General features: G+C 33.7%; 1 protein-coding gene across 1 annotated transcript in view; it reads right to left on the reverse strand.

The window, feature by feature from the left end:
• Positions 1-1,958: 1,958 nt before the first annotated feature.
• The window catches only part of LOC148615194 (DNA helicase B-like), a 34,257-nt gene continuing 11,600 nt past the window's right edge, over positions 1,959-24,615 (reverse strand). The window contains exons 2-14 of the mRNA XM_088589866.1: positions 22,604-22,823; positions 22,114-22,396; positions 21,654-21,781; positions 20,752-20,921; positions 16,978-17,363; positions 16,080-16,220; positions 14,209-14,891; positions 13,680-13,752; positions 12,996-13,241; positions 12,546-12,651; positions 10,132-10,290; positions 7,183-7,383; positions 1,959-3,048 (exon numbers count right to left, since the gene is read on the reverse strand). Coding sequence (XP_088445992.1) covers positions 2,128-3,048; positions 7,183-7,383; positions 10,132-10,290; positions 12,546-12,651; positions 12,996-13,241; positions 13,680-13,752; positions 14,209-14,891; positions 16,080-16,220; positions 16,978-17,363; positions 20,752-20,921; positions 21,654-21,781; positions 22,114-22,396; positions 22,604-22,820 — 3,714 coding nt within the window. The 5' untranslated portion in view covers positions 22,821-22,823 and the 3' untranslated portion in view covers positions 1,959-2,127. The remainder of the gene's footprint in view (positions 3,049-7,182; positions 7,384-10,131; positions 10,291-12,545; positions 12,652-12,995; positions 13,242-13,679; positions 13,753-14,208; positions 14,892-16,079; positions 16,221-16,977; positions 17,364-20,751; positions 20,922-21,653; positions 21,782-22,113; positions 22,397-22,603; positions 22,824-24,615) is intronic.

The following is a 24,615-nucleotide window of genomic DNA, read 5'->3' on the forward strand; positions in this document are numbered from 1 at the left end:
TCGAAAAAGCTAACTTTTAACTAAACATCTTTCAAGGCCAAAATTAGAAAATAATTCCCTCAAATCTTTATATGTTTTAAAGTCTAGATCTTAGTCTTATTTGAAGCAATAACAGAATATTATTAATCTGAATAATTGCCTGAAACATATTTAAAGATTTTGAAAGAGATTAAATTGACATAAAAGGAATTACATATGGACTACATTCTGTGCATTGTTCAGAAACAGTAGGGAAAATTCTGACACAAACTGTTAAAATAAGGTATTTTGATCCTCAAGGATCAAAAACCCCCCAAAAATTAGACAAGGGACCTTTTGAATAACATTTCCTCGTACCTCAGATTCAGGAGTATGTTACACAGATATTTATGGTGTTCAAGGATATCAGAATAGTTAGTACTTGCTCTAGCGTAGCAAATTAAATGTGAAATATAAACACCATATGCAGGAGATGAAATTATATTGCCACACAGGTAAGGAAAATTTATGATATTAAAATTAAAGTTCTCTCTTTTATCATAAATCTTAGTGCTGGCAGCAGGAAATAGGGGTAAGTAACCAAACACTAATTCGATCCATAATCAAGTCAAGTCCAAAAAAATCTGGCAAAATAGATATTACACCACTGGAGCTGCTGATACCGCAATGTTCCTGACTTGGTGTAGGTTTCAAAAGAAATGGTGGGCTAAATCTAGGTATTACAGCACACTTAATCTTCCTCTCCCATTGCAGTGTGAATATACGGTACATCAGCTGTCACATCAGTGCAAAAAACAATTTACAAAAAAAAACAATCATTACCCATTATTTATTTTATCAAACTGATAAGGTGTTGAAATTTTCTAAATATTTGTCTATGTTTTGAAACCTGTACCATGAAAAAATGAGATCTTTTTGGTACAATGTGCATACTCCACTTGAAATATCGGGGCATGAAGTTGGATTCATTTTTCCAAACCACGAGGTAATGCCTAAATGTCCCCTAGAACACCAAAACAACCCTTGAAACTGGCATCTAAAATAATTCTTTTAAGTATATATTTTATTTTATCCATCTTTTTGTCAAGCATTCCAAAGATTTTAAAGTCTCTAATACACTTCACTCTGAATAATTAATGTTACTGATATTCTTGCATGACATCCAAGTATCAGTTGGAATTTAGTGCCTGACCAGTACTACTTTTTTGTCTTACTCCAGTTCATTACCAGTATTGGGCCATACAGCCAAAGAAAAAATGGTTGTAGTACTGAAGTACTGAAGCATCATTCATTATATATCATATATTTTTCATATTAAAGCAACGCTCGTCTTTAAAAAAAAAGTTTTATATAAACAAAAACCATAAAAATATGACCACATTACTCATATAGAACACAATATTTATACATTGCATAAAGTATATATCAATACTCAATAGTACCAAAAATATACCTGTAATAAACTATTTTTTAAGAATGATATGAAAAATAAAAATATGTTTGATTTTTGCTAAAATATATGAAAAAAAACAACATAATATTTAAAAGTAACAAAAAAAAAAAAAAAAACCAAAAAAAAATTCAACCTGAAATGGGCTGAATTTGTACTTTTTTAAGTTAGAAATATAAAACCTGAATCTCTCTGGAAATCAGATGTTCATTTTAAAGGTAACAAACAATCCAACGTGAATCTCTGTGGAAATCGGATATTCATTTTAATGGTAACAAACAATCTAACGTGAATTTCTGTGGAAATGAGATATTCATTTTAATGGTAACAAACAATCTAACGTGAATCTCTGTGGAAATCAGATATTCATTTTAATGGTAACAAACAATCTAACAAGGTACTGTTATAGGGACAAATCTACAGATCAGAACAATAAACCTACAATCTGTAAAACAGTATCAAAATGGTCTGTATAATATACTTTGCTGCTTTATCAAGTGATTAGGTGATAAAAAAATAAATTTCCTTGAAAAAAAAAATCAGATTTATTGGAAGTACAAAGCCTCCTATAACCATATATAAAGAGAATTAAAACTGATGTACGATTGAATCAATCACCTGATGTCATCCAAACTCAAGGGTAAGGTGGTTCTATTTTATGTACACAGTTTGAATCAACAGAGCAAAATAATATCTAATCATTTAAATGATAACTGAGTCAACATTTTCCGTGTGGGTGAAACTGCAGGGTAGGGAGCAATTCTTTGTTTCTTTGGAGTGACTGATTTAAAGAATTTACTTCCATTCTTTGGTAGTGATAAAGTAAAACTATCAAATTCTTCTATATCACTAGAACCAGGAAAAGAGTTACTGCCCTTGGAACTATTTAACCTATCAAACGAAGCAGTATGTCTATTATTGTCATTTTCTAGTTTGGTTTGATCTTCCTCTTTCTTTGCAAATGATGCTTCAAGAATATTACAAGCAGCTGTCAGATCACTTTCTAGCTGAGAATTTTCAGACATTTCTATTGAGTCAAATTCATCAAAAGTGTCTTGATTAGCAGTTTGAACTTCCTGTACCATCAGAGCAGCCTCTATGTATGTCTCATCCCCATAATCTGACCACTGACTGTCAGAGAAAGGGGAGTTAGGTTGGTCCCTAGTAGAGTCTCTGATGCATCCTAACACAGATTTTCTCTGTAAATTCTGAAACCCATTTCTATTGAAGAGAGGAGTAGATGTTGATGGCTTTGAACTGTCGATGTCTTTGTAGAGAGGAGTAGATGTTGATGGCTTTGAACAGTCGATGTCTTTGAAGAGAGGAGTAGATGTTGATGGCTTTGAACTGTCGATATCTTTGAAGAGAGGAGTAGATGTTGATGGCTTTGAATAGTCGATGTCTTTGAAGAGAGGAGTAGATGTTGATGGCTTTGAACTGTCGATGTCTTTGAAGAGAGGAGTAGATGTTGATGGCTTTGAACTGTCTATGTATTTGTCAAGAGAATTCTGTAATTTCTTGTTCTTTAAAGATGTGAACTGATGTAGACCAGAATTGAATGATTTGGCCACAGATTCATCATCTCTTTCATGTAAGAGCTTTTTCTTCACTTCATCTACCTGCAAAAGAAAATTAATATCCAATTCTTACTGAGATGTAGCAAATGACAAATTAAATTTACAGAGCTTAATATAAGAAATGGTCAAATGATTTAAATCACCATTCACTCCTCCATAATGATATGAATTGAGTAATTGATCAGAATGCAGTTCATGCAATTAAGTTTTTTTCATGTTAAGACTTATGAAGCACACTGAAGTGCTATAAATTGCTTCGTTTAATGATATTTTCCACCCTTTAACTTTTTTCTAAATTAGGTTTCTATTTTTTGCTGATGGGTTTTAGTACTTTTGATGACAAAACATTATTAAGAAAAAACACAGCAAATAGCAAGCTGATGCATATCATGACCAGGCACAAAAAGCTTAAACATGGTACAACCTGCTATGCTAAAGTTGCATACATCACTTTAATAGGTTGTTAAGTTTTATGATGCAAAAATGAAATAAAATCTTTAAAAAGCAACCCAAAAAAATTGGAATGCTAACAATTAAGTTCCAACTGCACACAAAATTTCATAAAATTTTCATGAAGGGTTTTTAAGTTTTAAACTTTACAATTGGAAATACTGTGCACAGCAAGCTCACAAGGAGAATACCCCCACTTCAAATGTAGTCAAATGTATAACCTGTAAGTTCAACTCTCCCTTTGCAGTCCCCAAACAGTAATTATATTCCTTGAATACACATCTACATATGATGTCTAACCTTCCTACAAAGTTTCATTGAAAACCCTTAAGTTAGATTATCTCCCTTTTAAGTCCCCAGACAGTAACTATGTTCCTTCATGCAAATCTACATTTGATGCCACATTACCTATTAAATTTCTTCAAAATACCTTGAGGGTTTAGGAGGATTAAATTACAAAAAATGTGGACAGATGGGGCAATTCCTATATACCCCAAAACCAATTTGCCAGAGGTATACTAGGTAAAGCATGAAGCAGCCAATGATCTGAAACTGCATACCCAATATCACATCACTCCCTTGAAAAGTTGCAAAATATATGAAACCCTAAAAAAAAGCTACAAAAGTGTTAAGACAAACAGGATGTTGATGTGTCACCATATCAAAAAGCTTAAACACTGAACACTGCTGAATCAAGCTCAATTCAATTCATTCCCATGAAAAGTTGCCTAGATTTACTTGAAGGTACTTTTATTCATGGGTACCAATTTCCGAGGTTTAAGGGAAAAATATCAGTTTGTGGATTCTTGAATTCGTGGATTTGAAACTCTATCGAACAAGCGAATGGGAAAATTTGCTTTTTGTTGGTAACCAAATTTCATGGTTAACCAAACCCATGAAAACCATGAAAATTGATACCCCTCAAACAATAACACTTTCACAGTATGGGGCAAAAAATTGAGAAACCCTAGATAGCAACATAATTGATGTGGTGAACAGTGAAGTTGGTGCACGTTAAGCTAAGAAAAATTACTGGTATATTGTACTAATAATGTAACAAATGAACCTGAAGTTGCAACAAATAGTTCAAATGCAGGTAACACTTGATGGGTCGCACAACTCATTCCTGTTTGCTGTAGTTTTATTTAATATTTAGGTGATCAGTACATTTTTGTAAAAAATACATCAAAGAAACCTGTAATGTGTGTAAGCCAAACATTTTTCTATTGATCTATTGTGTTGTTGCTTTTTTAGGGTTTTGTAAAATCTTGTGGCAACATTACATGGAAATGATTTGAAATTTAGTATGAAGCTTAAGTTTAATGGGCTACACCATGTGTAAGCTGTTGGCATGGTTACTCAATAACTTGTCTGCCTTATCATTTCCATAGATTTTTTATGGGTCATGTTAAGTACGTCAAAAACCTCAGCAACCCCTTATAGGAACAATTAAAAAAATTAGAATACAGCTTCAGCTTATTGGGATGTAAATGTTTACTTCTTGTCTGTAATAATATTTTTCATCATATTTTAGGTCAATCACTTAAAAGTCGGTATACAGCTTAGGCCTTCACAAATTGAACAGTGTACAAGCTAGTCAGCTTACTCTTATATCACTTTCCTGTTTGTGTTCCTTTTTGGTTTTGAAATTTCCCATTTACAACATTCTAAGCAACTCTTACAGTTAGGTATGTATCTTAAGCTAGACTGACTTTACTATGTGTACACAATTTTAGCTCATCCAGAAAGCAGATCCATGGCAGACATTACATTTTTGTTGCTTTTTAAGAATTTTGTGATCATTTGCTTGCAGCAACCTCAGCAAATCTTCATGGGGTTGACACGAAAATTAGTATGCAGATACAGCTTGAGGAATTTTTTAGTATTTCAAAAATATATGTTGCAAAAATCTTATTAACCCTTTATGGGAACAACTTGTAATTTTGAATTAAGCTTTAGTTTAAAGATATGTACATGTACTATGTATATGCCTTTTGGCTCAGCCCCAGATGAATTTTACAATTGATAAGTAATGTTTTGTAGCATAATCCATAAAAGGAAGGTGTTAACTTCAGCATAATGGCTTGTACTTTTTATGAGTTTTTCTGCTTAACAGCAGCACATCAATGTCAGCATTCAATTTATGTTGCTTTTTTTGGTTTTGCAAATGTTCCTTTGCATAAGCAATCTTTCATTAGACTGATTTGAAGTTCAATATACCTCTTAAGACTGATGAATTGTTTTTCAGTTTGATCTTGTACCTTCTTCTGTTTGGCTTTTTTGTTTTGCTTTTTCAGGGTTTCATTAATGTTTGGAAAAATCTCAGCAATCTTTAATGGAATTTATTAATATTTGGGATTCACCTTTAGTTTGATGGGTTGTTCTGTGGGTAAATCTTCAGCTCAGTAAGAGAGCAGCTTCATGTTTGCCATAGAAGTTTTGTTGCCTATTAAAGGTTTTGTTAATATTTTTTTGCAAAAATCTCAGCAATCCTTGATGGGATTGTAGCTTGGTTTTCAGTTTACTGGGTTGTACTATGTGTAAGCCAATCAATTTCTTGTTTACCATAATATTTAGCTGTTTAAGACTTTTGTAAAATTTGGTTGAATAAGTTATAAAACACTGCAACCTTTCATGGAATTTGAAAGAGTAATCAAGGGATTGATTGTTGGGGTTTAACGCCTGAGCAGCAATATTTCAGCTATATTCAGGCAACCCAAGATTACAGCGGAAATCAAAAGAATGCAATCCAGGGACAAAGACAAGACAGGAAAAAATAACCAAAAAATATGTAGAAAGAAACAAAATTAAATGAAACACTCGGACTCCATGAAGAACCGGGAGCATGAACCAGGTGCACCATGAGGGTAAGCACCCCCCCCACCCAGTTGCTCATAAAGTTAAATTCCGGAAGAGGCAAAGGAGGAAAGGAAAACTATGACACATTGAACAAATCGGTCCTAATACTGCAGATGGATATACCATAACAATTCAAACAGTATTCAGCATAATCGGTTGTACCATATACATTATGTATAACTTTTTTGTTGTATTTTCAGATAGCCTGAAAATCACTGTTGATCAAATTTTGACATATTCCACAGGAATAATATGAAATTCAAATTGAAAAATCCCCAGAAAGCACTCAAATTGGGTTTGAATTTTCAGTATAATTGTACTGTATGTAAGACTTTTTGACACAGTTTCATATCTGGTGTCTTGTGTCTTGTGAATGTTTCTTTGAAATTTGGTGAATTTGTAACATATAGACATATTTCTTTTAGTTTTAATTGTGTCTAGTGTTTAAATTCAGGTTGATGGGCTGTATCATATGTTATATGTTGGTCACACATCAATTTCCTGTGTCCAATGGAATGATAGTTGAGGGATTTGTGTCCTATGGATTGATAGTTGAGAGATTTATGTCTTATGGATTAATAGTTGAGGGATTTGTGTTCTATGGATTGATAGTTGAGGGATTTATGTCCTATGGATTGATAGTTGAGAGATTTATGTCCGATGGATTGATAGTTGAGAGATTTGTGTGTCACATTTCTTCCAGTTTTGATTGTGACTTGTCTTGATTTGCTTTAATCGAAGAAATAGTTTATGTACAATATCAAGTTGAGACAGTATTATCTGGGGCATTATGCCTATGACAATTAAAAGATCCTGATATGAATACACAATTACACTTTTGCTGCGTTACAAACTTAAATATATTACATTTATCATCTCTGTGAGTTGATGTTGTAGTGTTGTATTCCTTGGAATAGGATCTTTTAAGATGGCTTTACGTAAGTGTAGTTTAGTTCCTATGATGTGAACCTCTTTTTTCCCTCTGGTCACTGCTGTATACACATGCTGCCAGTTCTGAAGGAATGAACAGAATCCTACAACATAGACCAGGTTCTCACATTCAGATCCCTGAAATAAAAAAAAATAGAGTATGTAATGACGCATTAAAAAATACCCCACCATATTGCAGGGCAACAAAATACCCCCAAAAAATCATAACAAGAGGCTCCAAGGAGCCTGAATCACTCACCTAGTTAAATTCTGCCTTTCAAGGCAATAAATTTAACAAGGAGTTGTCCAACAAATTTGACTCAAAAAGACTTTGGAAGGACTTATAAGGATCATTTCAGCAATTAAATGTTTCCATCTATCTATCATAGTTTTCAAGATATTGGCTGAAAACTGTAAAAGAAAGTCATTTTTACCTTTCAAGGGCATTAACTCTTACAAGAAGTCATCTGACAACTTCGGTCTCACTAACCACTTCCGAGTCAAATGGCCACCCCCTATGTAGTACCAAAAACACACTGAACCTAGACTAACCAAAGACATGCATTGTAAGTGCATTATTTGTGTGTATTCTGAATAAAAGTAGTCAAAATAAAGCTGAGAATGTGTACTTTAAAATCATATATGTAATTTACTACAAAAGTGTAAGAATATTGTTTACCATGTGCGAGTTATTTGCCCCCATGCTGTAAGTTAGCAGAATAGGTAAAATTGTGGATTTTCAGTTTTATTTATTCAAGTAAATTTTGTGAAGAATTTCTACTATCATCATACCATTAGCATAATGATTTTGAAATTGGTATGCAACTTTAAGATGTCATTTGTCCTGGGAATTAACAGTGAAACTTTGGAAATTACTTTTTAATGTATAAAGTAATGGAAATGTTGGAAGTGGTAAGTGAGACCTTTGATCCCTAGAAACTTTTGTAGGCCTTATAAAAAGGATCATTTCAAAATTTGAAAGAATTTGGCTAAACCGTATGGTTTTGGATATATATGCGAAAAACTTTTGTCTCACCACTGGCAATTACTCCAACATGGCTTCACTGATTAAAATGAAAATTTCACCACAGAGAGATCTCATCATGCTGAACACTTTTACCCATGTCTGAAATTGGCTAAACCTGACAGTTTTGGAAATATATGTGAAAAAACTACTGTCAAACCCGTATTTCTTTTTTTAGTAACAGCGGCCATGTCTTTTGACAGAACAAAAATGCCCACACCAGTTCTATGCACGATACCCCAAAAATCATTCATACCAAGTTTGGTTCCAATTGGTCGAGTAGTGTCAGAGGAGAAGATTTTGAAAGAAATGGCATTAAAAATAGCAAAAAACGGGCAATAACTCCAACACGGCTTAACAAATTAAAATGAAAATTTGACCACAGATAGGTCTCATCATGCTGAACACTTTTACCCAGACAGAATTTGGCTTAACCTAACAGTTTTTGAGATATATGCCAAAAACTACTGTCTGACCACCATGTTCTATTTTTAGTAATGGCTGCCATGTTTTTTGACAGATCAAACATCCCCACATGCTTGATACTCCAAGGAATATTCATACCAAGTTTGGTCCCAATTGGTCAAGTTGTGTCAGAGGAGAAGTTTTGAAAGAAATGACATTAAAAATAGCAAAAAACATCGAAAAAGGGCAATCACTCCAACATGGCTTAAAAGATTAAAAGGAAAATTTGACCTCAGATAGATCTTATCATGGTGAACACTTTAACTCCTGTCAGAATTTGGCTAAAACTATCGGTTTTGGAGATATATGTGAACTACTGTCTGACCATTATGTTCTATGTTCATCAGTTCTATGCAGAATATCCCGAGGAACATTCATACCAAGTTTGATTCCAATTAGTAAAGTTGAGTCAGAGGAGAAGAGTTTTGAAAAATTGTTAACAACGATGACGACTACAGACAACAACTACGACGACGGACGCCAAGTGATGGCAATAGCTCACATGGCCTTTGGCCAGTTGACCTAAAAAGGGGAATGAAAAATAGACAAAACAATTTGAGAACTACAAATGGGTTGTCCTGAAAATTGAAAATAATCTGTATTTTATGATACAAAATTATTATGTAAAGTTTGAAGTTTTTTGTTTAAATTATTATCATGAAGCCATCAGTAAAATTGAGCAAAGACAACAATGAACCAAATTATTTGTTGAAAAAAATGAGAACTTATTTGAAACGACTAGAAAATCTAAAGACCCATCAACTACTTACTGGTATCACTTTATCAAATGATAATCTAATGTCTAAAGAAGTTATTGCTGATAAAAAAGATCATTTCTGCAGTCCCATAGAATAGATATTTCCATGATTTGCACATTAAGTTTGGTACAAGTACTGAGTTATAGACTTACTCATGTTGCTCTTATGCTACTAAAATATTTTGTTAAAGAAATAATTGACTTAAAAAGCTTAACAGGTGTGTACCACTTTGTGTTTATTATAAAAAAAAAAAATCTTCTGGAAACAAGCCTCCAGATAATTATGGTGTGAGATTAACCATTTAAGACATTGTAAAATTTTTATGTATTCTTAGTATAAAATATAAGTTTTTTTTCCCAAAATTTTAAGTTGAATAATGCCCCTCTCTTACCTGGAATGTATGAATAATCCCCCTCTCTTACCTGGAATGTATGAATTGTCTCCCTCTATCACCTGCAATGTATGAATTGTCTCCCTCTCTTATCTGAAATGTATGAATTGTTTCCCTCTCTTACCTGGAGTGTATGATTAACCCCCCTCTCTTACCCGGAATGTATGAATAGTCTACCTCTCTTACCTGGAATGTATGAATTGTCCCCCTTTCTTACCTGGAATGTATGAATTGTCTCCCTCTCTTACCTGGAATGTATGAATTGTCCTGGCCCATGAATGTTTAATTTTACATTTCCTCATCACTTCTTTGTAGTTGACCCAAAACTCTCTAGGGCAATCCTTATCTTCATCAGAGATCTTTAAATAGCGCATTTGTTTTCCTCTATTGTCAATAATGTTCTTTTCCTATTCAAATGACAACAAAAAAATTCATAAGTACTTTGAGGGTTCAGACATAATTTATCACCAGTGCTGCTGAAAACCCATCAGGTAAAGATGTGATGATGGTGATACTTCTGGTGGGAAGTTCAATCACTCACAGTAAAGTTAGAGTCAGTGGGATATCATATTGTCAAAAGAAATCTGTATAATAGTGTTCTCACAATTGTAATGTTGTCTATAAATAAAGGGGACCAAAATTGAATCATCAAAAATAAAACTTATCAATTGCAAGTGAATACTTAAACACAAAAAAAATTAATCTTTCATTATATAACAAATCAATTAATATAATCAATAATATAAATTATTTCCTTCCACTCTTGCACTTTGACTCCACAGTTATAATTTTCTGTTTATAGTGTGACATAAGCACCTAGAGTTAATACTAGCTGCTGTCAATGAGATAATGCCTAGACAAAATTTGTCAGTCAATGACCGTCATTTTTGACCGTTTCCAGATCCATGCCCTAGAGTTAATACTAGATGCTGTCAATGAGTTAATGCCTAGAGTTAATACTAGATGCTGTCAATGAGTAAACACTTAGAGCTAATACTAGCCTCTGTCAATGTGTTAACACCTAGAGTGTCAAGGAGTTAATGCCAAGAGTTAATACTAGCCTCCATCTGTGTATCAACGCCTTGAGTTAGTACTAGCCTTTGTCACTGAGTTAACACCTTGAGTTAATACTAGCCTCTGTCCATGAGTTAACACCTAGAGTTAGTACATGTACTAGCCATTGTCATTGAGTTAACACCTAGAGTTAGTACATGTACTAGCCATTGTCATTGAGTTAACACTGTAATTTAATACTAGCCTCTGTTAAGTTAATGCCAAGAGTTAATACTAGCCTCCATCTGTGTATCAACACCTTGAGTTAGTACTAGCCTTTGTCACTGAGTTAACACCTTAAGTTAATACAGTCAAACCTGTGTTAACGACCACCTGTATTCAGCGACCACCTGTTTTATGCGACCTAATTTAGGTCCCCCCAATTCATTTTTCTATTATTTTTATCTGTATTAAGCGACTCCCTGCGTAACGCGACTAGCGACCATATTATTCATGTCTAAATGGTTAAAAATCCTGACTTACGCGACCTTTTGATTTTAGCGGAAGTGTTCGAAAACCGGAAATAAAGTAATTTTAAAACAAAAAATTCCGTCAAATTTACGAAAATATCCGGAAACTCACGGAAATAAATACTGACGTATGAATAACAATTAGTTGAAAACAGTTTACATTAGATACGAAAATGGCGACGAAAAGAAAAGTTTTAATGTTAGAACAAAAAGTAGAGGCAATTAAAAAACAGATTTTTTTGCAGCTGAGAGAAACTAAAAAAAAACTTTATCATGTTAATAATGTTTTTTAGTTTTTAAAATTGTTTTAGATTAGATTGACTTTTTACTTAGAACTTACTAAAATTGGATTGTTTTTATTTGTTTTTAATTTAAGTGACAGATTCTTATAATCGTTAAAATAAAGAATTTATTTTTATTTAATGTACAATGTATTTAAAAAATCCTAGATGTCAAACCTGTATTAAGTGACCACCTGTCTTATGTGACTTTTTTTACCTACTCCCTTGAAGGGTCACATAAGACAGGTTTGACTGTACTAACCTCTGTCAATGAGTTAACACCTAAAGTTAATACTAGCCTCTGTCAATGAGTTAACACCTAGAGTAAGTACTAGTCTTTGTTACTGAGTTATTACCTAGAGTTAGTACTAGCCTTTGTCAATGAGTTAACACCTCTGTCAATTAGTTAATGCCTAGAGTTAATACTAACCTCTGTAAATGAGTTAACACCTAGAGTTAGTACTAGTCTTTGTTTTTGAGTTATTACCTAGAGTTAGTACTAGCCTTTGTCAATGAGTTAACACCTAGAGTTAATACTAGCATCTGTCAATGAATTAAGTGCCTAGAGTTAGTACCAGCCTCTGTCCATGAGTTAACACCTAGAGTTAATCCTAGTCTCTGTCAATGAGTTAACATTTAAAGTTAATACTAGCCTCTGTCAATGAATTAACACCTAGAGTTAGTACTAGCCGTTGTATTTGAGTTAACATCATAAGTTAATACAAGCCTCTAACAATAAGGTAACACCTCTGTCAGTGATTTTGATTTAGTTTCAAACTCTACCTGAGAAAATCTCTGAAAGCATTTTACTTAGTTATAACATATATGTTACCTAAAGGTTAGGTTGTATGAACTTACATCTTTGATGAAGTATATTTCTCCATTACAAAGCCTAACTGTAGCCTGTGTTTTCTTGTTTTTCTCACAATCACCTGATATGTTAGCTGTTTGATTCATTGTGGTTCTGAAATTTAAAAGTAAATAATATAAATTAATACAATAATACTAGTAGTTCAATATTTCTACTTAAAATATAAACAGTTTTTTTTTAAATTCTATAACTTCATTGAAAATTATATTCATTTCCTTAATTGACTGGATACTTAAGAATTCAGTGACATCTGACAAAAATACAACACCAAATATACAGAAATGTAAACATACACTGAAACATTTTGTCTGTGGTTAGTGCATTTGATATGAAATTTAGCAGTCTCAGTATTTCTAATCGAACAAACTAGAAATATAATCAACAAATAAAACAGAACTGTAACGTACAATTAACATACAATAACACTATAAACTTACTCTTTCAATGTTTGTGACATCAATGTAACCTCCATCACATCTGCTGCTTGGTCTGGTTCTAATTCTCCTTCTAAATACTTATGATCAATCTGTCCATGTGCATCCTGCTCATAAACCATCACCAGTCCATTCTTCTTTAAACAGATTTTATCGTTAATCCTCAAGTCTATTTGGTTCTTGTGGTTTTTGCAAGGGTGTTTATTATAAAATTTGCAGGCATGCTCATTGATCATTTCACAATTTTTGCTGAAAGTAAATAATTTTTCACATCATTAGCTGCCTCAAGCTGCTAGTATCTTAGAAGATATGAGTTGATGAAAAAAATTGTAAAATATATATATCTGTTCAAAGATGACTCAAGTACCTGAAAATGATAAAATTGATGCATAATGCAATTTCTATACAAATGTATATTTAATGCACACATTTTTGATAAGTATACATGTATATGGGCTTTTTTGGATTGGCCCTGACAACTTCAGTCCGACTTTTAGTAAACCCTACAAACTATTATGTGGGTTATTTCTTGCTTTCAATCAGTTTCTTTTTTTTAAATTCCTTGTCTCATGATACAATAGCACTTATAATGTCATAATGTGAGAACACTTTTCTTGAAGCAATTACATAAAAGATTTTTATTTAAATACTGGTAAATATAATTCAAACAACAATTTAATTTTATACTTTGTAAATGTGATGAACTGTGACCTTGTATCGTCCTTCAAACATTCCTGGCTCTTTAAAATTCTCTGGACAACTACAACAATTTTAAACATAAATATAAATATAAGAGTAGTAATGTCAAATATAGCCAAGAAAATATGACTCTGATGCTTGTCTAAATGTTCTTCTGTCAATGACATATTTTTCATAAATTTCTAAGAACATATCAAACATTAAAAAGATCCAGAGATTCAAAACTTATCTTAATTTCATATATAATAACAGAAACCATATGTATCGGATACATTCTTTACTGGCTGGGTATAGGAACAAATCATCCTTACAAAATTGTAGGAATCATAGAGCAAATGTTTATAAATTAATTTAAAAAAAACACAGCAATTTGTTTTCTTATTCGTCACCACAATGAAGTTCTTCCCCTTGCAGAACGTTGTAAATGCAATTAAAACAGCTAGAAAGAACATTCAGTGATCCACAATTTTAGATTATTTATATAATCAAGTTTAAAAAGACAAACAATGATACATACCAACATCATGCATATCTGTGTCTTCTGATTGTACAACTTCATGCAAAACAAACTTGTGTTCTGTAGAAAACAAAGGATATTGATTGAGGGAAATAGCTGTGGCATTATTAAAAATAAGGTTTGATTCAGCTCTATGGTTTGTCATCAACTCCATTAATGCATCTACTGGTATCAAAGTTTTGTACACATCAGCCAGAAAGTTACCAGGTTCGATAGATGGTAACTGCCTTACATCACCTAGTAACACTATTTTACGCAGTTTAGCATTTTCCAGAAGTGTTGTCAAAAGGGTTGAAAATGTTGATACAGCAACCATACTGCACTCATCAACCACCAATGTTTTAACATGTCTAAACTTCCATTTTGCCTCAGGATTTTCCTTTAGAGCCTTTGTTATATAGAAACGATAGCTCCATATAATTTGATGTAAGGTGTACCCAGTTGTTTTTGCCCGCCTGCCAAGGAGATTGGCAGCTTTCCCTGTTGGTGCAGTATAAACAATAACTGGTTCATCACTGGTGGCTATATCAACTGGATTTTCATCTGGATTCTGGCAACCATTAAAAACTCCAGAGTCTGGAAACTCTGGGTCATCAAGTTCAAGTCTTCTTTTCTGGGAAAATCTACATTCATCAAAATCAACATCCACCTTTGCCTGATGCTTATCCTCCTCAACTTTATCACTGAAAAAAAAGTTAGTTAAACTGTAAAACAATCTGTGTTTATTAAATATCTGCCGGGTATCTAGCATTCTTGGATAAGCAAGATGAAAATAACTCCACTTTGTTGTAATTACTAAAATAATAATACTGTCTTGAAATATATATTAATGTTAAAGACCTTTTGTATTATTTTGCCTTTGGCTAAATAATTTTTATCAACATCCTTTACACAACTTTTGATACATCTTATTGTGTTAAGTGCAGAAAAGTCGGTGAGCATGTGTGACATATACTTCTGCATTGTAGTGCTCAGGGTAGAACAAAAGATTTTTTCTCTTGTCTATTAGGTTCCACTATGTAGATAGGTCACTGTAGACAATTTCATGACAATTTGTGGAAATAAAGCTATACTGAGACACTTAAACAAGCAAATCCAACAATTTTTTCCTGTAAAAAGTATATATTTTTCAAAATCTTATATTATGGAGATCCATGTAAAATAGATAGATATTCTTTTCTATTTTGTCATGAAAATCTGTAGCCATGGTAACATAATAAAAATATATATCAGTTTTCATAACAAATTTTCGGTGCCTTCCCAAAATTTATTGTCAAAAAACAGGTTTTTTAAAATATCAGGCACTTTAAAAATGACAGAATAAGTAAGCGGGCATGGTATTATTGTAAAAAAAACAAATAAAAGTGTACCTTTTTCTGCTCATTTGTTCATGATTTTAATTTTTAAAGTTTGTGCGAAATTTTGCATTTTTGTTTTACTGCCAGTTGGTGCAGGGAAGAGAACCCAATCCGGCAAGGACCTGAATCTTTCTGGATAGCTTAAAACATGCAGTTTACACCTCTTTACCTTCACAAGTACTGCATCTATTTATGTACGAATGGTCTACTACCCACAATGGTCTACTACCCACAATCAACATTTCCACCAAGTTTCATCCTTTATTTTTAAATTTTACAAAATTAGACCAGGTCAGTTTTGTGTACGAAACAGTGCACCCCAATCCCATGTGTATAGTACTACCTTAATTAAGCATGCTAATCAACTACCCAGCTTCTAACATGAAATGGTTTATAGAAAGGAAATGAATAAAAAGAAGGGGAATAACTCATATTTAACATTGATGAGACAGAACTGAAATGGTTTATAGAGATAGGAAATGAATAAAAGGAAGGGGAATAACTCATATTTACCATTGATGAGAGAGGACTTTGGTGACAACAGTAGTTTTACCACATCCCCCTTTACCAGAGATGACAACCACAGGATACATTAGTAACTTGTTAGCTGCTTCATACTGTTCTCGATCTCCACGGATCTGGTCAAATTCTTCACTGTAAAGGTCAATTATATGTATTATACTCATAAAAAATAATAAATCTTAATAATAATAATAACAAAAAATCTGTGAGTAATAGCTCACTAATGCTACCCCCACTTTCAATCACCATAAAAAGAAAATAAACGAAGTCCTCGGCAAAAAAAGAAGTTGTTGCATAATTTTTCCAAAATTGGATCCCACCATATGGCATACCTAAAGGAAGAATGCATTTAAAAAAAATTCAAGCCACTGTGATGAGCAGTTGCTAAGAAAACTGTGACATAAAAACATGTAACTGACAGAAACACGAACATGGATAAAACAGTATACCCCCGCTACAAAGGAGCAGGAGTATGATAATAATAGTTTCCTTTATTTAAACAGGATGACACATTTAGTTAAGAAACTAGGTCACGATATGGTCCAATCTTACCTTGTATCTAAGGAAGGTTAACATCATTGTTGCAAAATATCAATATGATAGAGAAACCTTGCAGTAATAGACAAGACATTAGCATGTACTAACCCAATCATGTCAAAAATGTCAATTTGTAACAGGAAATCATGTATTGAATGTATGTTGCTTTTCTTTCTAGTTAAACCTACACCACTGACAGTTAGTACTGCTATTATAGATAATCAGGTTTCACCTACAGGGACATAATCCATGCAAATATTTCAGAAAAAAATGGACCTTGATGTTAAAAAAGTACATTAATTTCGAAGGAAGATAAATTAGTAATATACAATAAAACAAACAACAAACTCACCTCTCCATATCAACATCTAATTCCCAGGGATCTGATAATTGCTTCTCAAATAAAAGGCTGATTCCCTCTGAAATTTTACGCTCATAATTCCATAACTGCTGTAAACAAATCTTGGCATCTTGATTAATCTCAATCTCTTTGGTGATTTTGTTCCGTTTCAAAAACTTAAGAGCTTCATCAAACTGTGGACATTCCTCTTGCATGTTTTGTTTAAGTTTAACTAATGAGATTTGTGTATGTCCGTTTTTTCTGGAATCATTTTTTAAGAAGTCATATATCACCAAAGCATCCTTATGAACTTGCTCCATTTTATTGAAGATATCTGCTCTCTGTATTGACAGTAAGGAAGCTTCACAACCAGTTAAATCATAGTCCTTGAACAACAGCTATAAAAAAGGATCAATATGAATATCAGACAAGGTAAAGTGAGCAGTTTTGAACACAAGCCAGTAGAGAGCATCCAAATCTAGTAAAAACTGGCCTTGACTTGTGAAGTTGTCATTAATATTCATAATTCTCAGCCTGACATACCTCCATGTTACAATAGAAGAATTTCCCGGTTCCAGACATACCTCCATGTTACAACAGAAAAATCTCCATATTCCCAGACATACCTCTATGTTACAATAGAAGAATCTCCCGGTTCCCAGACATACCTCCATGTTACAATAGAAGAATCTCCCGGTTCCCAGACATACCTCCATGTTACAATAGAAGAATCTCCCGGTTCCCAGACATACCTCTATGTTACAATAGAAAAATCTCCTGGTTCCCAGACATACCTCCATGTTACAATAGAACAAGAATATCCTAGTTCCCAGACATATCTCCAGGTTACAATAGAAGAATCTCCTGGTTCCCAGACATATCTCCAGGTTACATTAGAAGAATCTCCCGGTTCCCATAAATACCTCCATGTTACAATAGAAGAATCTCCCGGTTCCCAGACATACCTCCATGTTACAATAGAAAAATCTCCTGGTTCCCAGACATACCTCCATGTTACAATAGAACAAGAATCTCCTAGTTCCCAGACATATCTCCAGGTTACAATAGAAGAATCTCCTGGTTCCCAGACATATCTCCAGGTTACAATAGAAGAATCTCCTGGTTCCCAGACATACCTCCAAGTTACAATAGAAGAATCTCCCGGTTCCCAGACATACCTCCAAGTTACAATAGAACAAGAATCTACTGGTTCCCAGACATACCTCCATGTTACAATGGAAGAATCTCCTGGTTTTCAGACATACCTCCATAGTACAATAGAACAAGAATCTCATGGTTCCAAGACATACCTCCATGTTACCATAGAAGAATCTCCCAGTTCCCAGATATACCTTCATGTTACAATAGAAGAATCTCCTGGTTCCCAGACATACCTCCATGTTACAATAGAAGAATCTCCCGGTTCCCAAACATACCTCCATGTTACAATAGAAGAAGAATCTCCTGGTTTCCAGACATACCTCCCTCCCGGTTCCCAGACATACCTCCATGATACAATAGAAGAATCTCCTGGTTCCCAGACATACCTCCATGTTACAATAGAAGAATCTCCTGGTTCCCAGACATACCTCCATGATACAATAGAAGAATCTCCCGGTTCCCAGACATATCTCCATGTTACAATAGAAAAATCTCCCGGTTCCCAGACATACCTCCAAGTTACAATAGAACAAGAATCTACTGGTTCCCAGACATACCTCCAGGTTACAATAGAAGAATCTCCTGGTTCCCAGACATATCTCCAGGTTACAATAGAAGAATCTCCTGGTTCCCAGATATACCTCCAAGTTACAATAGAACAAGAATCTACTGGTTCCCAGACATACCTCCATGTTACAATGGAAGAATCTCCTGGTTTTCAGACATACCTCCATAGTACAATAGAAGAAGAATCTCCTGGTTTCCAGACATACCTCCCTCCCGGTTGCCAGACATACCTCCATGATACAATAGAAGAATCTCCTGGTTCCAAGACATACCTCCATGTTACAATAGAAGAATCTCCCGGTTCCCAGATATACCTTCATGTTACAATAGAAGAATCTCCTGGTTCCCAGACATACCTCCATGTTACAATAGAAGAATCTCCCGGTTCCCAGACATACCTCCATGTTACAATAGAAGAAGAATCTCCTGGTTTCCAGACATACCTCCCTCCCAGTTCCCAGACATTCCTCCATGATACAATAGAAGAATCTCCTGGTTCCAAGACATACCTCCATGATACAATAGATGAATCTCCCGGTTCCCAGACATACCTCCATGTTACAATAGAAGAAGAATCTCCTGGTTTCCAGACATACCTCCCTCCCGGTTGCCAGACATACCTCCATGATACAATAGAAGAATCTCCTGGTTCCAAGACATACCTCCATGTTACAATAGAAGAATCTCCCGGTTCCCAGACATACCTCCATGTTACAACAGAAGAAGAATCTCCTAGTTTCCAGACATACCTCCCTCCTGGTTCCCAGACATACCTCCATGATACAATAGAAGAATCTCATGGTTCCAAGACATACCTCCATGTTACAATAGAAGAATCTCCTGGTTCCCAGACATACCTCCATGTTACAATAGAAGAATCTCCCGGTTCCCAAACATACCTCCATGTTACAATAGAAGAAGAATCTCCTGGTTTCCAGACATACCTCCCTCCCGGTTCCCAGACATTCCTCCATGATACAATAGAAGAATCTCCTGGTTCCCAGACATACCTCCATGATACAATAGATGAATCTCCCGGTTCCCAGACATACCTCCATGTTACAATAGAAGAAGAATCTCCTGGTTTCCAGACATACCTCCCTCCCGGTTGCCAGACATACCTCCATGATACAATAGAAGAATCTCCTGGTTCCAAGACATACCTCCATGTTACAACAGAAGAAGAATCTCCTAGTTTCCAGACATACCTCCCTCCTGGTTCCCAGACATACCTCCATGATACAATAGAAGAATCTCACGGTTCCCAGACATACCTCTATGTTACAATAGAAAAAGAATCTCCTAGTTCCCTGACATACCACAATATTACAATAGAAGAATCTCCCGGTTCCCAGACATACCTCCATGTTCCCAGACACACCACAATATTACAATAGAAGAATCTCCCAATTCCCAGACATACCTCCATGTTACAACAGATGAATCTCCTGGTTCCCAGACATATCTCCATATTACAATAGAAGAATCTCTTGGTTCCCACACATACCTCCATGTTACAATGGAAGAATCTCCTGGTTTCAAGACATACCTCCATGTTACAATAGAAAAATGCCCTGGTTCCCAGACATACTTCCATGTTACAATAGAAGAATCTCCCTGTTCCCAGACATACCTCCATGTTACAACAGAAGAAGAATCTCCTGATTCCCAGTCATACATCCATGTTACAATAGAAAAATCTCCCAATTCAGTTTTTGTCCTTCAATTTTTTTTAGAAATGATATAAGTAAGACTAGGGATAACCATTGCTTCAGTTTAGTTTATTTCTCATGTTATAGTCATTTTAATCTTTGATCTCACCCACACAGATTGGGAATAATTTTTTATCTTAAAAAAAAGAAATGCATTGAAATAACAAGTTGTCTTTCAATCATCAGTGTTACAGTATTTGAAGTTGTCTTTCAATCATCAGTATTACACTATCTGAAGTTGTCAATTTCTTGTATTCTCACTAGTAATTTTAAAAAATGTCTAGATTGTATGTTTACAATACAAGATGGCCTAGATGTATGTAATTAGTAGTAAGAAAAGGCTAACCTGTTTATACCCAAAAACCCATGGTTTGATATCCAGAGCTTTATTAAGATCTGTGAACAGTGAATCATTATCTGATGTCTCCATAATAGATTTAAACTGATTAGGTAACAACTGCGATAAATGTTCCACTAACTTTGGGTATTTCAAGGCTTTAGAAATGGCAAACCATTCTGAAACAGAAAAAAATTTTAAAATTCATATACAATGGACAATATAGCTTTTCTTGTTATCTTAAATCACTTTTCTATTGTATGAATTTATAGCTTTAAAAACTTTGAATAACAAATTTTGTTCTTTCTAAAATTTTATACTGTGTAATCAAAGTTGATCTGGTGATCTCACTTACCTGAGTAACCCTACATTGCGATTTTTGTTTATGTGAGAAAGAGTCACAACACTTGCACACTAAATGTAAATACACAAAATTAAACTGTATTTTATGGTCCAAAGCAATGTGTCAAAGACTGAAATTGTCTGTTAATCACATAAGAACAAAAAGTGCTGCAGGCAAAAATTCAGTATAAGGATTAGTATATGAACAGGGTATAAAAAATAACATAACCCATTATTTCAATATTTAAACTGGAAAAGTAAGCTTTATAAACTGTTCAAGTTAATCTACTCACCCGGGGTACTGAGTGCCCTATAAACTGTTCAAGTTAATCTACTCACCCGGGGTATTGAGTGCCCTATAAACTTTTCAAGTGAAGCTACCCATCTGGGGTATTGAATGACCTAAAAACTGTTTAGGTGAAGCTACCCACCTGAGGCATTGAATGCTCCATGATTTTTTCAAGTTAATCTGACCACCACAGGTATTGAGTGCCTTATAAACTGTTCAGGTTAAGGTATTTACCTGGGATATTGAATTTCCTATAAATTGCTGAGGTCAAGGTACTTACCTGGAGTACTGAGTGCCCTAATAACCCTCTCAGCAGAAAATTTTCTGTCTTCAGGCAAAAATACAGAAAAGTCATCCAGTAGCCCTTCAAGGTTCTCAAACTTTAAATTTGGTTTATTTCCACTACATCTAAAATGTGAAAAATAAAATAAAATAATCCTGGATATACTGCTATAGACAACCATAAAAAGGCAAGGAGAAATAAAGAACCGAAACTAGTATACTGTGGTTAAGCATTAATTTAGGCTTCTATGTTGATTTTAAATGCCCAACATTGTATATTTTATTTCATTAGTGCCATATCTTTATGGTGACTTGTGAAGATCAGATTCTATACAATTTCATTTGACCGACGATTTTGTCAATACATTGCTTTACAACAATAACATTTTTATCATATTTTTTGGCAGTGATATCTGCTTCTTACTAAATTGTATACATTGTTAACATTGAATATTTACTCTATAAACTGTAAGAACTCGTCAATGTATGCACGTGCATCATTGTCATTAGGACTGTTTACCAATGTCATAGTTAGGAACATATTGACTAGTTTATCTCTCACTACTTTATCATCCTTCCTTATCCTATATGTTAAACTTGTTGTATCTTTAGGGAATCTAGTTCTTTCTCCCTTAGTAAACCTAGTCCTCAGGATACAAATCTTCCACCATGGGTCTGTGAAATGAAAAGGAGCAGCTACTTTATTTTCCATATTTGGCCTGTCAAGATCCTTTAGAATTCCTGAAATATAAATGGAACAAACTTTTCATGTAAATGTCAACAGAAGTATAGTAAACAAGACTGCATTACATAAATATATATTATAAATGATAATCAATCATTAAATTGGAAAAATAACTATAAGATCATATAACAATATATAAAACACACCATACATTGGCTACAGAATTGTCAATACTTACAGGCAGTATTGGTCAAATACCATACCTTCACATTTCCTCATTTTCTTTCCTTCATACAGCTGCTTTCCCTGGCCAACACCATTCATCTCATAATAATTGAGGAACTGAATGTCATCATCATCTTCCTCCACATCCTCGCCTTCATCAGCCTCGCATACCTCATCCTGCATGAAGAAGCCACAAACCATGTGACAGAAGTGCTCAACATTTCTCTCTCTTTCCCTACCTCTTGTATATGGCATGTCCTGAAAAAGACAAAAAATGTTTCTTTAACTTTCTTAACTGTGTAAGTATATAATTACAAAAAAAAATCTGAAACAATATGCCTTTTTATGTTATAATTATAACTGTAGAAATGAATTCATGCACATAGTTAATATATCACACAATTGTTGCTAATTTATTTGAAGATATGTGAACCACACCTCCATGATCAGTGCTATCAAAATGTTACCTCTACAAAGTACCTCAGTTTTAAATACCTGCATTAAACAACACATCATATTTTATTTATCACAGATAATTGTATAAGAAAATTAATAGGATTAAAGCAATCATGCATACAATGTGTTTGAACATGTTCATTGTCACCAATTGTTGATTTCACTACAAGTACTTTGCATTGAGATATAATATATTTATGGATGTTAAAAGATTTAATAGACCAACTACTGTCAGATAAAGTAATTTTACTACTCTCAACAACTATTTGTTTTGTTTTGGCATGTTTTTTTGTCTTCACCACACATAGTTTACAAATAAATTAAGTACTAATGATTTACTAATTCATTTTTGTGCCTAGTTTTGTTCAAATTTGTTTGGCCATATTTGAAAAGATACACACCCAAAAGTATATAGGAAAAAAGAATTATAAAAGTTAGAACAAAAACATTAATATTTCCCACTACCTTTGGGGACACTAATCATTACTTTATGCTAATAGGATTATTTGATATTTTGTGAATAATGAACTTAAATCTTCACATTTAACAAAGCAATCATTCATTTCTGTATAAAATCTGATCAATTAAATCAAATGGATTAGATTGATTTTTCAGTTCCTTCAGCTTACTGTTTATTTTTGTTTTCACTTCAATTTCAGAATAACCAGATTTTTTTTTTCTTAGAATTCAATAAAAATGTTCACATGGTATATATCATATAATATTTACTGAACATCATAAAAGGTGTCAACATTCACAAATTCATTTATAAAGTATTTTGCTTGTATCAATTTTTGTAGTACTAGTCATTAAGCAGTTCAAAACTCTTTCTTTTGATAAAAAAGTTTGACATCAGTTTATAATAGCCAATGCATGAACCAGCTGAAAAAAGGACATGTAGACAATTGTTGCAAGTTTGTTTGACATATTGATGATGAAATGTTACAGTTACATATAGGGGTAATTAGCCCTTCTAATTATTTCTTGAAATGTTGCTGTACTAAGGCACATGGTATGCCAATCCCCCTTTTCTGTGTATAAAGTCCAATAACTGTGAAACATAATTGGGAAAAAATTTCAACTACAGGCTCAAGAGAGCCTGAATCAGCCACCTGGTTTACCATTTACTCATTTGAAAAACTGGAGGAAAGAGATAGTTAAATTTAACTGAATTGCCAAATACAGGAAACGCTTTTAATAACATTTTTATGACCTGAACCAGAATTTTGCTAAAGGCAACAGTTTTTGAATCATATTTAAAAAACTGTCTTCTGACACCTACGTTTGGCTTTTAGTATAGGCAACCATTTCTACTCACAAATTAAAAATTACAAGTCATTTCAAGCACAATACACTAAAGAACAAATATGTTTATTTTCATTACATGATCTTAAATGGTTTTTAATAACAAGATTTTCAAAGTTGTACATGTGGAAAAAAAAATTAAGAATTTCGACAATATTACTACTGCAAAAATTTTGCTAAAGGCAAAAATTTCTTGAGTCATTTGCACAAAGTGCATTCTGACCCCTATGTTCTATTTTTAGTAATGGGGGCCATGTTTTTTTCACAGATAAAAAATCCCAATATTTAT

The sequence above is a fragment of the Perna viridis genome, chromosome 6 (assembly GCF_037379345.1).
Source record: "Perna viridis isolate PV_CMFRI_1.1 ecotype Kerala chromosome 6, ASM3737934v1, whole genome shotgun sequence".
In the NCBI taxonomy this organism is placed as follows: Eukaryota; Metazoa; Mollusca; class Bivalvia; order Mytilida; family Mytilidae; genus Perna; species Perna viridis.